The sequence below is a fragment of the Myotis myotis genome, unplaced genomic scaffold, assembly GCF_014108235.1.
Source record: "Myotis myotis isolate mMyoMyo1 unplaced genomic scaffold, mMyoMyo1.p scaffold_m19_p_2, whole genome shotgun sequence".
Lineage (NCBI taxonomy): Eukaryota > Metazoa > Chordata > Mammalia > Chiroptera > Vespertilionidae > Myotis > Myotis myotis.
In genome coordinates, this window is record NW_023416324.1 from 13,586,508 (window position 1) to 13,603,611 (window position 17,104).

Below are 17,104 nucleotides of genomic sequence, written 5' to 3' on the forward strand. Positions count from 1 at the left end.
GGGCACAGGCTTGCCGAGACACGCTGCCAGCCCGTGGCAGAACTGGGCCTGATGCCCAGGTGTTCTCAATCTCAGGCCCAGGTCTCCCCACCACCCAGGCCAACCCTGTCATGTTCGAAGCTCCATCCCAGAGGCACCTAGTGACAGAGTAGTTGGCAGGATGTGGCCCATCTGGCACCCATCAGCCAGCAGAGAGGCCCCTCGGTGTCCCCTCTCCCCCCCTGGCAGCTCAGGGCAGGAATCCCTCTTGTTTTGAGGGCCAGTCCCACCTGCCTCTACAAGCACCTCCCACCCCCACCCCCAGGCCTGCCTGCCTTCCCTGGCTTCGCAGCCCAGGGACACCTCCCTCTGTAGCATTGCATGGCCAGGTGTTGATCCGTGTGCCCCTCCATTGCTTCGGAGGGTAGGATCAGCGTCCGGCTCACACCCGTGTCTCTGAAGCCCCAGCTGGTTGAAGTAGAGGGTTTGGTGTATGGGGAGGAACCCAGATGGAGGGACTCGCTAAAACCCCGGGCCTGCCCTGTGAAAGCTGTGCAGGACCCTGACCTCTCGCAGCCTCTGTCTCCTCACCTGCCACAGGCTTCCCTGCAAGAACAGTGGTGGGTGCTGCCCCTGACTGTGCAGCACCGAGCACAGGGCTTGGCGCTGGGAGGAATCAACACGTGGCAGCCCATGAGTAAACACTTGGGGACTGCTTACGTGCCTTCCCCCCCCCACGTGGCCTCTTCCTGCAAAACCTTCCTTTAGACTCACCATCTCCCGAAAGGCCTAACTCTCCCTTCCAACTGCTTCCCCAGGCACTTGTGTGTGTGAGTGCATGCACGTGTGTGTGTGAGTGCATGCACGTGTGTGTGTGAGTGCATGCACGTGTGTGTGTGTGAGTGCATGCACGTGTGTGTGTGTGAGTGTGTGAGTGCATGCACGTGTGTGTGTGAGTGTGTGTGAGTGCATGCATGTGTGTGTGTGTGTGTGTGTGTGTGAGTGCATGCATGTGTGTGTGTGTGTGTGTGTGTGTGTGTGTAAGGATTTGTGGTTTCTCTCCCCCAGCAAGGAGCTCTCCCAACTTGCCTCGCTCAGCATTCAGTCCTTGCTACTAGCCTCTGGCCCACGTTTCTCGTGTATTCCAAGGCATTTGAACCCCACGGGGGTGCGTGTTACATACTGATTCCTGGGCCCCACTCCACACCTACTTCATCTGAATCTCTGGGGGTGAGAGGAGGGTCCTTCCATGAATTGGTGTTTTAACAAGCACCCCAAACACTTCTGAAGATGCTGCGCACTCAGGAAACAGCTCCCAGGAAGGGTTGGGAATCCTGCTTCAGGGGTATGGGGCCTGGGGCTCATGGCTCTGTCTCACCTCCTAATCTCCAGGGTCAGCAGCCCGTAGTTGTTGGTGATTCGGTACTTTCCAGGCGGGAAGAGGCGGGGATCGATTTGCATGTCATTTTTGTACCTGTGGAGACACAGTACATCGAGCTGCGGCGGGCCGTGTGGTTCCGAGCGAGCGGGAAGGATTTGGAGTCTCTCGGACCTGGGTTCCAACCTCAACGTTGTGCTGCTTACTCACTTGTGTGATCCTGGGCAGCACTTTCATTGATCTGAACCTCGGTTGTTCTCATCTGAGAAATGGGTGTAAGCGAGGCAACCAACCTTGAAGGGTTGTTACACTGATTAAACGGGATAAGATGTGGAAAGCTTTTCTCCAGCGCCCTGAACATTACAGGTGCTCTCGAGTGCATTCCTCTACTGGGGGCAGAGAACAGAGAAGAGGGGGCCTGTAACTAGGGATAGCTGCTCCTCCCCATATTGGGGTACCTCCAGGGAATAGGCCCTAGATTTTCTCTCCTCTGAGGCGGGTGGCCAAGGAAGGAACCCCCATCCCTCCCTCCCTCCCTGCCGACCCCTCAGAGCAGCGGCTCTTTATCTTGACTCTTGAAACACTAGAGGCAACTTTAAAAATCTCCATGCCCAGATTTGAAACATAAGAATTTGGGAATTTGCATCAGAAACTACTAATTATTCTCCTACAGACATTCTCCTCTTATTCTAAAGGGACAGAAATGATCCCTGAGCCTCTAACTATATAGCATCTTTCCTAGCCTCTTTTTCTGGTAGGTGTAGCCATGCGACTGAGTCTTGTCAACAGAAAGGAAAACAGGTGTCATGTGGCTGCTCCCGCCCCTTTCTGTGTCAACTCCCTTCCACCCCGAGGCAGACTGTGGCCGGGATGACTGCCGTCTGGCAGAGGGAAGACCAGGCCTGATCCCTGAGTAACCCGGGAGCCGAGTTGCCACGGCAGCCCCACCCTGTCTACATCAGACACTTTTATGGAAGAAAAATAAACTATCTATTTAAACCATTAAAAAACTTGCCCTGACCGGTTTGGCTCAGCAGATAGAGCGTCGGCCTGCGGACTGAAGGGTCCCAGGTTCGATTCCGGTCAAGGGCATGTACCTTGGTTGCGGGTACATCCCCAGTTGGGGGTGTGTAGGAGGCAGCTGATCGATGTTTCTCTCTCATTGATGTTTCTAACTCTCTGTCCCTCTCCCTTCCTCTCTGTAAAAAAATCAATAAAATATATTAAAAACAAAACAAAAAACTCTCCATGCCCAGGCTGCATCCCAGAATTAAAATAGAATTTCTGGAGGTGGGACCTGGGCATCGGTGTGCTTGAAACACTCAGGTGATTCCTAAGGGTGGCCCAGCAGGTCCCCTCTGCCCCTGGATGCTGCTGCTTGTCTCCTGTGCACACTGGGTCCTGCTTTCCCTTCTGAGGTGATGGTCTTGCCTCTGTCCATAGGCCATTGCGGGAGGTCTGGAGCCTGAGTCAGGGCTGGTAGATGAAAGTCTGTGAAGGTTATGAGGCCTTGACACATATTGCTGTGTGACCTCGGGCAAGTCAGTCCCCCTCTCTGGGCCTCTCTGCGACCATGAGGCTGTTGCATGGACAGTCTGCCCCAGTGGTGATTGCAGTTAACAGCAGGCCTCAGCCGAGAGAGGGCACCCTGGCCTCAGTGCGTTGCCTTCCTTGGACCTGGCTCTCCCACTCCTTGCCCTGTTTGTCTCCATGGCAACCAAACAGTGCCCTGCCCACGCTCTACCACATAAACCTCAGGCTACACCCTCTTCTGAAAGGAACCCAACTAGGTCTTCTGTGGGGAGGTGGTGCCTCATCTGCGTGCCCAGTCTCTCCACCTCTCCCAGGCTTGGGGGCCAAGGTCAGCCCCACCCTCTCCCCTGCCCCCCCATCGGAACATTCCAGACACCTCGGCCTGGCCAGCTCTGGGAATGACCTGGACCGCCAGGGACCGCGGTGCTCATCTCGCCCTCTCTCTGGGCTTCTCCTGCCTGTACAGTGGGCCCTCGTTGGCATGGGCTGTGCTGATGATCACAAGTGGCAGCCAATCATAAAACAGCATTAAATGAGACAGTGAGGGCAGGCGCCCAGCCCAGAGCCTGGCTTAGAGATGGCCACATAAAAGAGTTATCGAAGTTTATATTTTTCTTTACATATTTGGTGTTAGATTTTAATTTTTAAGGCTGCTCGGCCTAGGAGATTGATTCTGGAATCAGGTAGAATCATGTCCAGGGCCCGCTTCTGCAGCATTAACATGGCCGGACGGGGGCCTTGCCTACCCTGCCCTGTTGTTGGCCCTGCATTCAGGAAGTGCTCAATAATTGCTGAATGAAGGACTCTCCTGACAAGCCTGGTGGGCCAGGATCTTCCTCCCGGCCTGGGGGCTGGGTCTCTCCTGAGGCCTGGACAGAGCTCTGGAGGCCAGTCCCAGGATGACGTGTGGCCCTGTGGGAGGTGATTGATGATGGAAAACCAGCCCCCGAAGCCAGGAGCCACAGATGCCACCTGAGTCCCTGCAGCGGGAGGTGGGCCTGGCCTGGCTCCCACCCCTTACAAACAAGGAATGCTGTTGTGGCAACGTCGCCCTGCTGTGGCAACAGTGCTGGCAGGGGTAGAAACGAGCCCCTTGTCAAGAGGCTCCCATAGAATGTCTTCGAGGTGGGCCTCAGTGCCAGGGCGGGCAGGGCAGGGCTGGTGGCCGGGCCAGGACAGCTGAGGCCTGACCCCCACTTGGCCCAGCCCAGCTGTCGGACGCAGTCCTCCTCTGGGGCCAGAAACTTGCAGGCAGGCACTGCTTTGGACCCCACAGCATTCCAGTGCCCTGCATGGTGCCTGGCACACTTGTTTGAATGAATGCCACCTGGCAATGGCCTGCCCCAGTGTCAACACCCTCAAGATGCCTTTCTTGAGTGCTCCTGGCCTAAGCGCTATTTCTCTGACTTCTAAAGCACTGTGTGTGCTTTAAAGAAAAAAAAAAAGAAGTATAATTATGACGTTCCTACTCTCTCGGCCATGGAAAGAGCTATGGGCTGGAAGGCAAAAGATCTGAATTTGAATCCTAGGACACACGGCCTCTCTGAGCCTTGATATCTTCATCTACGAAATGGGGACAATAGTCCCTCCCTCATGGGTGGCCTCGAGGCTCAAATGAGAGAAAAGTGCTGAGTCAACGCAAAGCGGGTTCAAGTATTAGATGTTGCTTTTTCTTTTGTGACCTCGTTTTTTGTGTGCTTATCTTCTCTCTCCTACTAGACCATGGTCTGTTCACCCTCTAGATCTGGCTTATGTGGCACCTCCTCCGAGAAGCCTTCCTGGATCCTCCAGGTGGAGGTAGCCACTTCCTCCTCTTCACCTTCACGCTTTTAGCTCAAACGTCACTCATGAATTCATTTCTCTGTGTGTCGACGTTTCTCTTCTGGGCTGAGAGTTCCCCCAGGTGAGGCTGTGTCTGAGTCATTTCTATACCACGGTGCCCGCGTCAGGGCCTGGGACAGAGTATGCTTGTAAATATTGGCTGAAAACCCTTACTCATCTTCCAGTGTGAGTGATAATGGGCCTTAGACTCAGGGGAACTCAGGAAGCAGTGGGCTCAGGACTGTGTGAAGGACACGCCTCCTTCAGTCGTAGAACCGAGACCCCGAACAGGGCCATGCCCACTCCCATCTCCACCAGCTTGTTCAGGAGACACCTGCCACCCCCCAGGAATGACATCTCCTGCTTTTCGAGCACCTTCCAAGTTCTGAGAGCTTCCACATTGTTGTGGCATTAGATCCTCAGCACATGCAAGCTGGACAGGAGGTCTTCAACCCATTTTACAGAATAGGAAACTGAGGCAGGACTGGAGAGATTAAGAGATGTAGCAAAGATCACACAGTGAGTTAGTAGAGGGAGAGAGAGCTAGGCCTCGAGTGTAGGGTTTCCACTCCAGGCCTGAGCTCCTCCTTGTAGGGCCCCTGCCCTCCCTGCCTCCTCCCCTGCTTCCCTGCCCCCTTCCCTGCCTCCTGCCATCATCCTCTAATCCTGGAGATCCCCAGCTGGGAGCAGCTGCCTTCTCATGCCACCAGAATCGTATTTTTACAAGTGCTGGCTCCCTGGTGGCTCAGTCTTCTAGCCCCAGGCTGGCTGGGAGGCAGCTAAGAATACCCCCTTCTGAGCCTCCCCAACAACTGCTGCTCTGTTTGGGGCGGGGGTGTTGGGCAGGGCTGCAGCTTTTCTAAGGCAGCAGGAACTGCTGCGGGAGGGACTGGGCTCCTGGAGGATGTTGGGAGTAAGGAACTCACACTCACGTAACCATAGAGATGAGGCGAGGGCCCTTCTCTCCGGCCCCAGTGTCTTACCAGGTGACCTGGGGTGCTGGCGAGGCCTGGATGGTGCAGGTCAGCAGGACCGTGGTGCGCTCCCAGACGGCGTGGGAGCGAAGTGGGATCCAGAACCAGGGCCCACGGCCGGAACACAGCTCCCTCAGCTCTTTGGCCTCCCGAACCTTCTCCTCTGTCTGGAGGCAGGAGCAGGTCTGTGACCGCTCTGAGCCTGGGCACCAACTCCCCCCCATCTTCACGGCCACCTCTCCCGACACCCGGCTCTGGAGTCAGATCCACGGGAGCTGGAGTGTTCAGCAGCATCGGAGAGGCAGTGCGGCCCATGACCCGTGGACCCAGCGGGCCGGGGTCACGGCCAACCTCTGCCACTTCCTAGCTGTGAGACCATAGGCAAGTCCGCAGGTTCCTCTTCTGCAAAATGGCTGATAATAACATTCCCCCGCCCTCCTGTGGGGCTGGAGTGAGGATCCAATGAGTTAATATGTGAAAACCATGGGCATTGCTCTCCTGCCCAGGGAGGGGGTACAGAGTGTGACTTCAACCCCTGACATTTCTCAGGAATAGATTTCCCGAGGGCCTGCTGAGTTCTGGGCCCTGGGAAAGTGACATTAGAAGCTCAGTCTCATTTAATTCACATCTCAGGACGGGGCTGGTACAACCACAGACATGTATTTTGCAGACGAGAAAGCCTCAGGAGGAATCAGTGCCTTGTCTAAGGTCACACAGCTGGGGATGGGGCACCGGGATTCAAACCCAGGTCCATGTCCAGGGCCGGGGTTCTTTCCTGATGTCCAGCTGCTTCTTGAGAAGGGGGTAGAGAGCCCAGCCGGTGTGGCTCAGTGGTTGAGCACCAACCCATGAACCAGGAGGTCACGGTTTGATTCCCGGTCAGGGCACATGCCTGGGTTGCGGGCTCGATCCCCAGTAGGGGGCGTGCAGGAGGCAGCTGATCAATGATTCTCTCTCACCATTGATGTTTCTCTCTCTCCCTCTCCCTTCCTCTCTGAAATCAATAAAATATATTTTTAAAAAAGAGAGAGAAGGGGGTAGAGTGAGGTGGGTGGCATGTGATGGGTCCCAGGCCTCAGGTCCCTGGGGTCCCCAGCCCATCCCCTCACCCGCCGTCTCAGCGCCTTCCGGTCGCGGCTCTGGCGCAGCAGCCGCTGGGTCCGGAGGAAGGCGATGTCGGTCCTCTCCAGGTCATTGCCGAAGCCCACGCGCCGCTGTCCTCGCTCCTCCAGCTCCACGGTGGAGGTTTGGCGCCTCAGCTGGGCCTCCTTGTGGCGACAGAGGACTCAGTGGCTGAGGACCCAGCGTTGGGGAAGGGCAGTGCCACCCCCACGCCCAGCATTGCCACCTGTATTTTACGCCCCTTGAGGACAAGAGCAACTTTTAATCCTCTCTTGCCTCCAAAATACCGTGCATGGGCCCTGCTTACAGAAGGTGCATAATAGCTGCTCTCAATATGGTTTGCAAGGCCCTTTCACAAACCATTGTCCCTCCTGTTTTCACTGCAACTAAGTGGACAGGCATTAGTCTTGCCATTTTATTTTATTTATTTCTTTTTAATATATTTTATTGATTTCAGAGAGGAAGGGAGAGGGAGAGGGAGAGGAAGAAACATCAATGATGAGAGAGAATTATCGATCGGCTGCCTCCGGCAGGCCCCCTCCTGGGGACTGAGCCTCAACCCGGCAGCCGCTGCTCTGTTTGGGGGTGGCCATGTGCCTGGGCTGGGAATCGAACCACAACCTCCTGGCTCATAGGTTGACGCTCAAGCACTGAGCCACACCGGCCGGGCTAGTCTCGCCATTCGACAGGACAGACAGACACCTGCGGCTCAGTGACTTGCTTCGGGCCAGCCAGGACCAGGACCCAGGCCTCCCAGCCCAGGGCGCGGCCCCCTGATGTTCTCACACTCAGAGGCCTTTCCAGCCTTGGGACTCGTGTCTGAAACTTGGGGCTCCTTTACATGCTCCTCGGCTCCCCAGCCCCTCCCGCTCCATGTGCAGCCGGCTGGGGAAGGGTGGATCCCCACCCTCTCTCTCGGGGATGGTCCCTCACGCCTGCCTGTGGACTCAGGGTGGCGAGGTGGGCTTTGTGGTCAGACATCCTGGGCTTTGACCTTGGTCTAGCTAGCCCCTTTAGTCTAGATGTGTCACTGTGGGCAGCTTTAAGCGCAGAGTGGGAGCCCAGGAGGGAGGCGGGGCCTGGATGGGATGGCCCCTTTGAGCCCAGGGCTCTCTGGAAAGGTCGCTTCACTTACCAAGACATCTCGGAGGAGGCTGTGAGGGCCAAGGCGGCTGCGAGGGCGTGGTCTGCGGCGCTGAACTGGTACTCTTCCTCACTGCCCCGGGAGAGAGAGGCAATGGCGGGGGTCTGGCTGGGGCTCCTCGAGTTTAGGGCTGCAGCTACCCACCTCCACCCCAGCGACCAGGAGGCATGGCTGTGCCTTCCTCCTCGGACTGGAGCCTCTCCCTCAGACTAGGGACCCCAGGGGTAGGGCAGTGGCCGGGGCGGGGTCCCTGATGCTCCCACCTGCTGCGGAAGGTCCGCCTCTGCACCGAGGAGTCCATGTGCAGGCTGTGCTGCCGCTGCTCCTTCTGCTCCTCCTCCTGGCGGCGTTCCACCCTGTGGACCTCCACGGCCTGGGGGGGCTGGGGCTCCCCCACATTTCCAGGGCTGTGGGGCAGAGTCATGGCTGCGAAAACGACAACCTGCCAAGCCAAGGCCGCAGGGTCACTCCACCAGGCGTGGGCCCATCCCTTCCCCACGTGGTCCCAGCATCTCGGGGAGGTTGGTGGGTGGCGGGGTGGGGGGTTCTCTCTCCAGTGGGCAGGCAGGGGAACGGAGGCCTGAGAGGGAGAGGGACTCGCCAAGGTGACGGAGGCGGACTTTGTGCCCCGAGCCTGGCTTATTCGCCACCCCCCCCCCCCCCCCCGCCTTCCCCAGCTCAGTGAGTAGAGCCCAGCTTTGGGGATCAGGCTTCCAGCCGAAACTCTGTCCTTGCCTTGCTGTGTGACCTGGGGCAAGGCCTTGCCTTCCCTGGGCCCCAGCTTCCCAGGTGATCGATGGCTGTAATGTCCAAGGGGTGTTCTAGACCCAGGATGGGCAGCTGTCCTTGCTCTGCTCTCCCTGCATTCGCCACGCACAGTCCTACCCCGCAGCCTTCACTGGTTTCCTCACTTGGAGCATCTTCTCCTCCTGCTGTTTTTTCAGTCACACTTCAAAGCCCAACCCGAGCATGTGAGCATGCGTAAGTGAGCGTCAGTGAGCACGAAGGCTGAGTGTGGCGACTCTGGGGCCAGCCCGCCCCCCCTCCGCGCCCCGCTCCCCACTGTGATCACAGCTTCTCATTCCAGTTTACAAGTGTGTGACCTTGGGCAAGACTCTATGACAGTGGTTCTCAACCTTCTGGCCCTTTAAATACAGTTCCTCATGTTGTGACCCAACCATAAAATTATTTTCGTTGCTACTTCATAACTGTAACGTTGCTACTGTTATGAATCGTCATGTAAATATCTGATATGCAGGATGGTCTTAGGCGACCCCTGTGAAAGGGTCGTTCGACCAACAAAGGGGTCGCGACCCACAGGTTGAGAACCGCGGCTCTATGACTTGGTTCCTCATCTATAAAATGGGTCTATCGACCCCTCAGGTGGTTGTAGAGGTTTGATGAGTGGCCGGCGCATAGTAGGTACTTACAAGTGATAGACATTCACGTTATTTTTTCCAAGTGCTGCTGAAAAACTGCAGGCCACTTGAACAGTGGTCGCTAACCGGTGGTCCGAGGACACTGGTGGTCCATGAGGTCCGAAAGGTTGGCGACCGCTGACTTAGACTTCCCCTCCTCTAATTCCTTTTGTACTTTGTATCTGGACTTGACAAGTTAGCTCTGATTAAAAAAATGCCTCCTCTCACCATTTAATTACTTCATATCTGTGCACCTTGACCTTCAACAAGGTTGTAAATGAATTGAAAGTCACCACAGCACGTGCTCACTGTGGGCCAGACCGCATGTTAGGAGTTTTCAGATGCATCGATCCTGGTCCCTGCAATTATCCAAATCACACGGCAGCAACTGTCATCAGCCACTTTACCTGTAAGGAGGGGAGGTGCTTGCCCAAGGCCACTCAGCAGGCGGTGGTGGGGCCACGACTGGCACTGGGTCTGCGCCACTCAGCTCTCCCGACCTCCACACCACATATCTATGCAGGGCCAGGCCTGGGCCGAGGCTGGGGACACAGTGGGCCACATGGCCTTTCTTCTTGTAAGGGGGTCGCAATGGAATGGGGTCCCCCTTGTATTCCCGAGGCTCAGGTCTGGGCCCCAGGTGGTGCCCAGTGGGGTTAGATCAAATTGGTCTGAAAGAGGCTCAGGGATCAGGGAGCGAACCCAAGAGAGGTGAGGAGGCTCGCGCTCGCTGCTGTGGGTTCTTGTGCTAAGTCCCCTCCCAGAGGTGAGTCTGTGCCCCCCTGAGGCCCCTCTGAGGCCGAGGCTCTGGGATGCTTGGAGAGTTCCCTGAACGGCTTTGACACGCTCTCCAGGTGGGGGCTCTGGGGGGCAGGCCTCTGACCTGCGAGGGTCCTTGCCCGGCTTGGACCTGATGCAGACCTTGGACAGGAAGAAGCAAGCAGACGAGACTAACACTTCAGCCTGGTGCTGCCTGCTCCCACGAGGCCCAGCTTTGGGGGTCCCGCCCCCCAAGGGCGTGTGTGTGTGTGTGTGTGTGTATGTGTGTGTGTATGTGTGCATGTGTGTGCATATGTGTGTGTGTGTTCTGACCTGGTGTGAACAGGGCACCTGAGTAACCACGTCTCTAAGTTCATGGCAGGAGGGCCCGCTGGCCTCCCCGGGACCCTGGGCCTGAGGCCTGTGTGGGGTGTCAGGGGCTCAGGCGCCAAAGGCCACCCCTGGTGGCCACTCACTGAGGCCTCCCAGTTCCTGAAGGTTTGTTCCTTTTGTGTGTCCACAAAGAGCCCCCAAGAGGGACTGGACCATGGAGGGGTGTTGCTGGGGCCACGGCTGCCCCAAAGCTTCCTCGGCCTCATGCCCTGACCTCGGCTGAACACAACAGGGCAGCACCCGTGGGTTCCCATCCGGTCGCCCCGAGGAAGAGGGTCTGCCTCACCCAGAGAACGGCTGTCTCCTGCTCTTTGCTCCTCACAGCCGAGAGGAGAGCTGTAGGTACCACCTGGGGGTGGGGGTGGGGGGGTGGCTTTCCCGGGACACCGTGGCCCTGGCCCCAGCCGCTGCGGTTTCACGTTCCCTGGCGTCAGTGGCTGGCTCCCTTCCCCATGCTCCGTCCCAATTAGCACAGTGGGTGGGCCTGGCCCCCATCCCTGACCTCCTGGGCCTCCCCGAAACCAGACGCCCGCTTTAGCGGATGAGCCATCGGTTCTTTTTAAAGCGCTGACTGAGCTCAGGATTAAGCATCAGGAGCACAGCCTCCCCTGCCCTCTTCCCAGATGCTGTGTGTGCCTGGTGGGGAGGGGTCTGTGGGGTGAGGGCTGGTGAGAAACACCCCCCTCCCCCCGCCACCCTCTGGTCGGAGGGGGGCGGGCAAAGCTGGGGCTAGAGGTCCTGCCATGTGGCCACTTGCCTCCCAAGCCTTAGCCTGCTTTTGCACGGCCCTCTGAGGGGCAAGGCGCCTCTCCCCGTCCTCAGGAGGGGAGGAGAGGTGCTGGGGGGAGGAGTGGAGGGGGGAGGGGGTGCAGCTTTGTGTGGGCCCTGCCTGCGGAGCAGAGACAGCCTGTCAGTCTTCCTGCCCTGGCTCCACCAGCGTCTCAGAGGCAGGGATTCTGACCTTGCTGCTGAGCAATGGAGACCATTTCTGCCCTGTCTGGGCCTCAGTTTCCTGCCAGGGAACCATGCTGGGTGAGCGCCCTCTGGCCTGTGGCTTGGGCCCAGCGGGCTGGCTCTCTCTCCCTGCCACGCAGGACCGGCACGGCCTAGGTTTGCTGGGCCTGCAGCCCCCCTGCCCCTGCCATGCAGGCGCCTCACCCCCAGGTACCCCCAGGGGCCTTTTGTTTCTCAGCTTTCGCATCACAGGGGCTCAGCTCAGAAGACCCCAACCGCACAGGAGGGGGTGGAGGGAGATGTCTAGGCTCCCCTCTCTCACACACACCCACACCCCCCACACACATTACACACACACTACACATTACACACATCACACACATCACACACAAACACACATACCCTCTCCCATCCCCACACACATACACACACCACATACACACATACTACACACACACACACACACACACCACACATGCCCCTCCCACACACCCCATACATCGCACACACACCACCTCACCACCCCACCATCCACACATTCCTCCACATACACACCTTCCACATACCCCACACACACACACCCCTCCCACACACACCCCACACACACCACACCCCCCAGTCCCCACCCCCCACACCCCACACCCCATACCCCACTTCCCAGTGAGAAGTGAGGGCCTGGCTTCCTGGAGGGTCCCTCCCACCCTGTCCCTGGAGGTGCTCACAGCGGCAGCCTGTCCACTTGGGCGTCTGTGGGGAGAAGAGTCCAGAGGACGGAGGATGCCTGGTGTCTCCTTGCCCTGGGCTCAGCGGGGACGGGAGGAGAGTGCGATGCTGGAGCCGGCACGGCCTTAAATATAGCAGCTGAGACAGCGATGACAATGGACAGGGACTGTGAGGGACGGGCTGCTCCCTCCGGCCAGCAGTTCTCAGGCAGCGGCAACAGGTGGAGCTGTCCCCACCCACCCGGCCTCCCCAGTGGCTCCTCCTGCTCGGCCGGGTCCGGCTGGGTCCCTCCGGCCCAACTCCAGCCCCCATGAGAGTGGAAGGAGGGAACAGCTCAGGCTGGTTGCATGGAGAGCGGACCAGGGGAGTTTCCCAGCTGCCGGGAGTTCTGATCTGACTTCTCCCCCCGCTGACCAGGGCCTTGGGGAAGACACCAGCCCCTCTGATCTAATTCCCTCCTAAAAAACAAGGACAGTGAGATGGGCACCCTCACTTTACGAAGACAGTGGGAGGCATGTGCTCAGAGTCATCACTGGCTAAAATGGAAGTATGTGGCTTTTTTTTTTTTTTTTTAATATATTGATTTCAGAGAGGGAGAGAGAAAGAGAGACAGAAACATCAATGATGAGAGAGAATCATTGATCGGCTGCCTCCTGCACGCCCTGTACTGGGGATCAAGCCCACACCCCAGGCATGTGCCCTGACCAGGAATTGAACCATGACCTCTTGGTTCATAGGTTGACGCTCAACCACTGAGCTACACCAGCCATGGTATGTGGCTTCTTGTCTCTCTACCACCCCCAGCAGCTACTCACCCAGCGCCTGTGTGGTCACGGTCATGTGTGCGTGGGGTCGTGGCACAGGCAGAAGGGAGTGGGGACGCCATCTCTTCTTCACTGTCCAAATTCCTCAGGACCCTTCCTCCCAACCTTCCTACACCCTCCCCCCCTCAATCCTTTTCCCTCACAGTGGTCATACCTGCCCTTTGCCAGGCCTGGTGGCCACTGAGAAGGCAGATGTGAGTAAGATGAGACCATGATGTGGAGGCATCTAGACGGAGACGGGCAGCTACAACAGGGGAGATCGGGGAGGTACCCCTGAGCCAGGTCTAGGGGATGACCAGGTCTGGGGAAGGCTGTCCCTGGCCCCGTCCTGGGCCTCAGGGGCCCAGCAACACTGTGCCTGTCACTCTTTCTGGTGCCTTGGGGCCTCTCATTGGGGGGTGGGGGGAGCGAGAGAAAGAGAGAGAGAGAACACAAGTGATTTCTCAGCCAAAATCTCAGTTTCCTGCCCATTTCTTTCTTTTCTTTTCTTTCTTTTTTTTTTTTATTACTTTTTATACTATTTTATTTGTATGCTGCTGCCAGTGTATCTATATTAATAAAAGGGTAATATGCTAATTAGACCAGACATCTTCCAGACATCCTTCCAGACAAAGCCATGGTGGTGGGGGCCAAGGCAGAGGCGGTAAGGGGTGATCAGGCCAGCAGGGGAGAGCAGTTAGGGGGCAATCAGGCTGGCAGGGGAGGGCAGTTAGAGGGTGATCAGGCTGGCAGGGGAGGGCAGTTAGGGGGTGATCAGGCTGGCAGGCAGAGGCTGTTAGGGACGATCAGGCCAGCAGGCAGAGGTGGTTAGGAGCGATCAGGCAGGCAGGCAGGTGAGCAGTTAGGAGCCAGTGGTCCCGGATTGGAGAGGGTGCAGGCCAGGCTAAGGGACCCCCTCCCCCATGCACAAATTTCATGCACCCAGGCCTCTAGTATAAAATAATCATTGTTGTGAAATAGAAATTCATGAAAATTCAGAGAGATAGATGTTAAGGGCTGACAAAAGCAGAAGTTTGTACAGTATGGCACATGTTATAGGATAAGCTTTTTGTACAGGCTTCAGCTTTAGCTCTCTTTGAATATTCACTGATTCAAGAAAAGTGGTTTAGCCCTAACCGATTTGGCTCAGCAGATGGAGCGTCTGCCTGTGGACCGAAGGGCCCCGGGTTTGATTCCGGTCAAGGGCACATGCCGGTTGTGGGCTCGATCCCCAGTAGGGGGTGTGCAGGAGGCAGCCAATCCATGATTCTCTCTCATCATGGATGTTCCTATCTCTCTCTCCCTCTCCCTTCCTGTCTGAAATCAATAAACATATATTATAAAAATAAATAAATAAATAAAAGAAAAGAAACGTGGTTTAGACACCTTCACAGTTCATTTCATTACAGAAAGGAACAAGCTTTCTGGGTCTGAAGGGATTGGTACTCGAAGATACTCCCATCAGCAGGGGGTCACGTTGAGCATTCTGCAGACAGAATTGTTTCAGATTGTCAGCTGCCTGGGAAACCTCACGGTTGAACCACTTCCTTCATAGCGGTGACGCTGGAGGAACCAGACACGGTGCACACGAGTCCCGGGCAGATTGGTCAGTAGCGGGTCGCCAGTCGTGAGTCCGCGGGGCCAGACAGCGGGGCAGCGACGCGAGGCCGAAAGCCCCTTTCTAGGCATTCTCCCTTCCCCCTGGTGCAGTGTTAAGAGCATCTTTTGGGGGGAACACTTGGCAGCTCTCTCCCATCTTATATTGAGCCAACCTAAGGGCTTCCCGAGACCCACATCTATACATTCACTGGGAGGGTGGATGTGAAGGTGTACACACAGCAAAGAGGAGCTCGGGCTTCCCATCCAGCAGGAGACAAGCATTTGGACTGGTCCTGCAACCCTTCCCCGGAGGCAGCCTGGTGGGTGGGCCACCACTTGCTAGCTGTGTGGCCGCGGGAAGTCGCTAACCATATCTGTGCAGTGGGGTCAGTGACTCCTGCCTTGCAATCTGATTGCAAAGATTCATTTAGGAAACCTGAAGCCTGCAGCACAGGGCCTGCACTCAGTAGACAGGTGTCTGCTAATGAGAGCCCCACCGACACCTGCATGACCCCAGGGCCGCTGAGAGCCTTCTCCTACCCACCCGTCTGCTGACCAAACCTCTCCTCACAGGCCGGCCCTGATGTGCCTTATTGTGAACACAGCCAACCCTTAGGTCAGGAGGCTATGCAAAGGTTAGACTTGAAGTCATGCAAATCTTGGTTTTTAAATCCCAATTCTGGTACCTGTACTCACAGACCTGGGCCTTGTGTTTGTGTGTTTTGTTTTTACAAATATGTTTTTATTGATTTCAGAGAGGGAGAGGGAGAGAGATAGAAACATCAATGATGAAAGAGAATCACTGATCGGTTGCCTCCTACACGCCCCCTACTGGGGATCAAGCCTGAAACACGGGCATGTGCCCTGACCGGGAATCGAACTGTGACCTCCCGGTTCATAGGTAGACACTCAACCACAAGCCACACTGGCCGGGCAAGGGCTTTGTTTTTTTAATGGGTAAATTGGAGATAAGATCTAAGACAACAGGGAACTTGTCTGCCTGTCTTATTCGCTATATCCTTAACCCCAAGAACAGTGGCTGGCATACAGCTGGGCCCTCAGTGTCTGCTTGTTTAACAATGAATGGATGAATGAATGAACAAATACTTATCTTGCAGAATGAGTATGAGGTTACAATGTGTAAAATGTCTGCTATAGTACGTGACTCAAGGGTAATACTCTTCAAAGTATTTCCTTCTTTCTCCCCCTTCCTCTCTTCTTTTCCCTTCTATTGCCTTCCCTGGGCCTATGGACATGTAGGACAGTCCTTTGACCCCCACTTCACCTACCAACCACCCTGAACCTCCTCACCATTTTCCCAGACAGCTGATGGCTCTCCTATGGCCACATGGAGAGCTGTCTGGCCCAGTGCTTCTCCCCCCCCCCCGACCTTCCTTATCCCGCACTCCCCCTATCATTCCTGCACTTCAGGTTATTCCCGGTCACTGTTCTCCTCACACTTACAGGTCAAAATGGATCTTCCTCGTGCCCCTCCATCTGCAGAGTGGGAAGGGAACATGGGAGCCAAGCAGGGGGCTGGGCCTCAGAGCTGTGTGTTCTGCCAGATCGGCGCCAGCAGGCGAGGCCAGGTTGTCTGTATCTGTCCGTCCGTTCCTGCCTCAGCGTGTTTTTGTCTATCCCACTTTCTGGAAGGCAGGGCAGGGACAGCAACAGGGACAAGCCTTGGTGTTGACATCTGGCCACAGCTTCCTGGTCCAGGCTGACACTCAGACTGGGAAGGGCCAGAGGGACCTGGTCTCCCGGGGACCTGGGAGGAGCTCCAGGCCATCAGCCCCTCTTCTGTGGCTGAAAACTCAGGCAAACAACCCCTCTGTGTTCCTGGGGTCCAGGGCTTGGGAGGCGGCGGGTCTGCAGGCAGCACAGACTGAAATACCACCCAAGTAGCCCTACCCCCATCCAGGGGGTATAATGGGGGTGACTCTAGGGAGGTGATTCGAGGCCTTGGACAGGGAGACTGTTGGTATAAGGGCACTATTCCCTCAACATGTCTGAGGTGAATCGCTAAAAACGCTTGTTAAAAACCCAGATTCCCCAGGAGCCATGGATTTAGCAGGAAGGTGTGTGTGTGGGGGGGGGGTGGGGGGGGCGGGGGCGGGGAGAGACTGAGGAAGTTGTATTTTTATTAAGCTCCCAGGGGATTCTCAGGATGAGGCAAGTTTAGGAAACAACCTGGGCCAGTCACCTCCCCGAGCAACATTTCCTCCTTTGCAAATATCAATAATACAAAAGGAGTCATCACCCACTGAAACCGCGGGGCCACGTGCCTGAGTTCCTCCTCATCTCCGACTGCTTCTGTTCCTTTCCTCCTGGGCGGGGCTCTGCCGGGCCTGGAGGCAGGGGGCAGCTCCTGCTAATGGGTTCAGGGCCTGGGTCACTCAGGAACACCCAGGTCCCAGCCCTGCGCCCGGGCCCGGGACACTGCCCTCTATTGGTTGTGGCTGTAACTGCAGGCCTGGGCTGCCTGCCTAGGAGACCCGAGACCT

At 56.7% G+C, this 17,104-nt stretch overlaps 1 protein-coding gene across 1 annotated transcript in view; it reads right to left on the reverse strand.

Moving 5' to 3' along the window:
- MYOM3 (myomesin 3) overlaps window positions 1-12,367 on the reverse strand; it is a 53,216-nt gene extending 40,849 nt beyond the window's left edge. The window contains exons 1-6 of the mRNA XM_036351733.1: window positions 12,198-12,367; window positions 8,215-8,393; window positions 7,943-8,023; window positions 6,795-6,954; window positions 5,695-5,852; window positions 1,358-1,453 (exon numbers count right to left, since the gene is read on the reverse strand). Coding sequence (XP_036207626.1) covers window positions 1,358-1,453; window positions 5,695-5,852; window positions 6,795-6,954; window positions 7,943-8,023; window positions 8,215-8,375 — 656 coding nt within the window. The 5' untranslated portion in view covers window positions 8,376-8,393; window positions 12,198-12,367. The remainder of the gene's footprint in view (window positions 1-1,357; window positions 1,454-5,694; window positions 5,853-6,794; window positions 6,955-7,942; window positions 8,024-8,214; window positions 8,394-12,197) is intronic.
- Window positions 12,368-17,104: the final 4,737 nt, after the last annotated feature.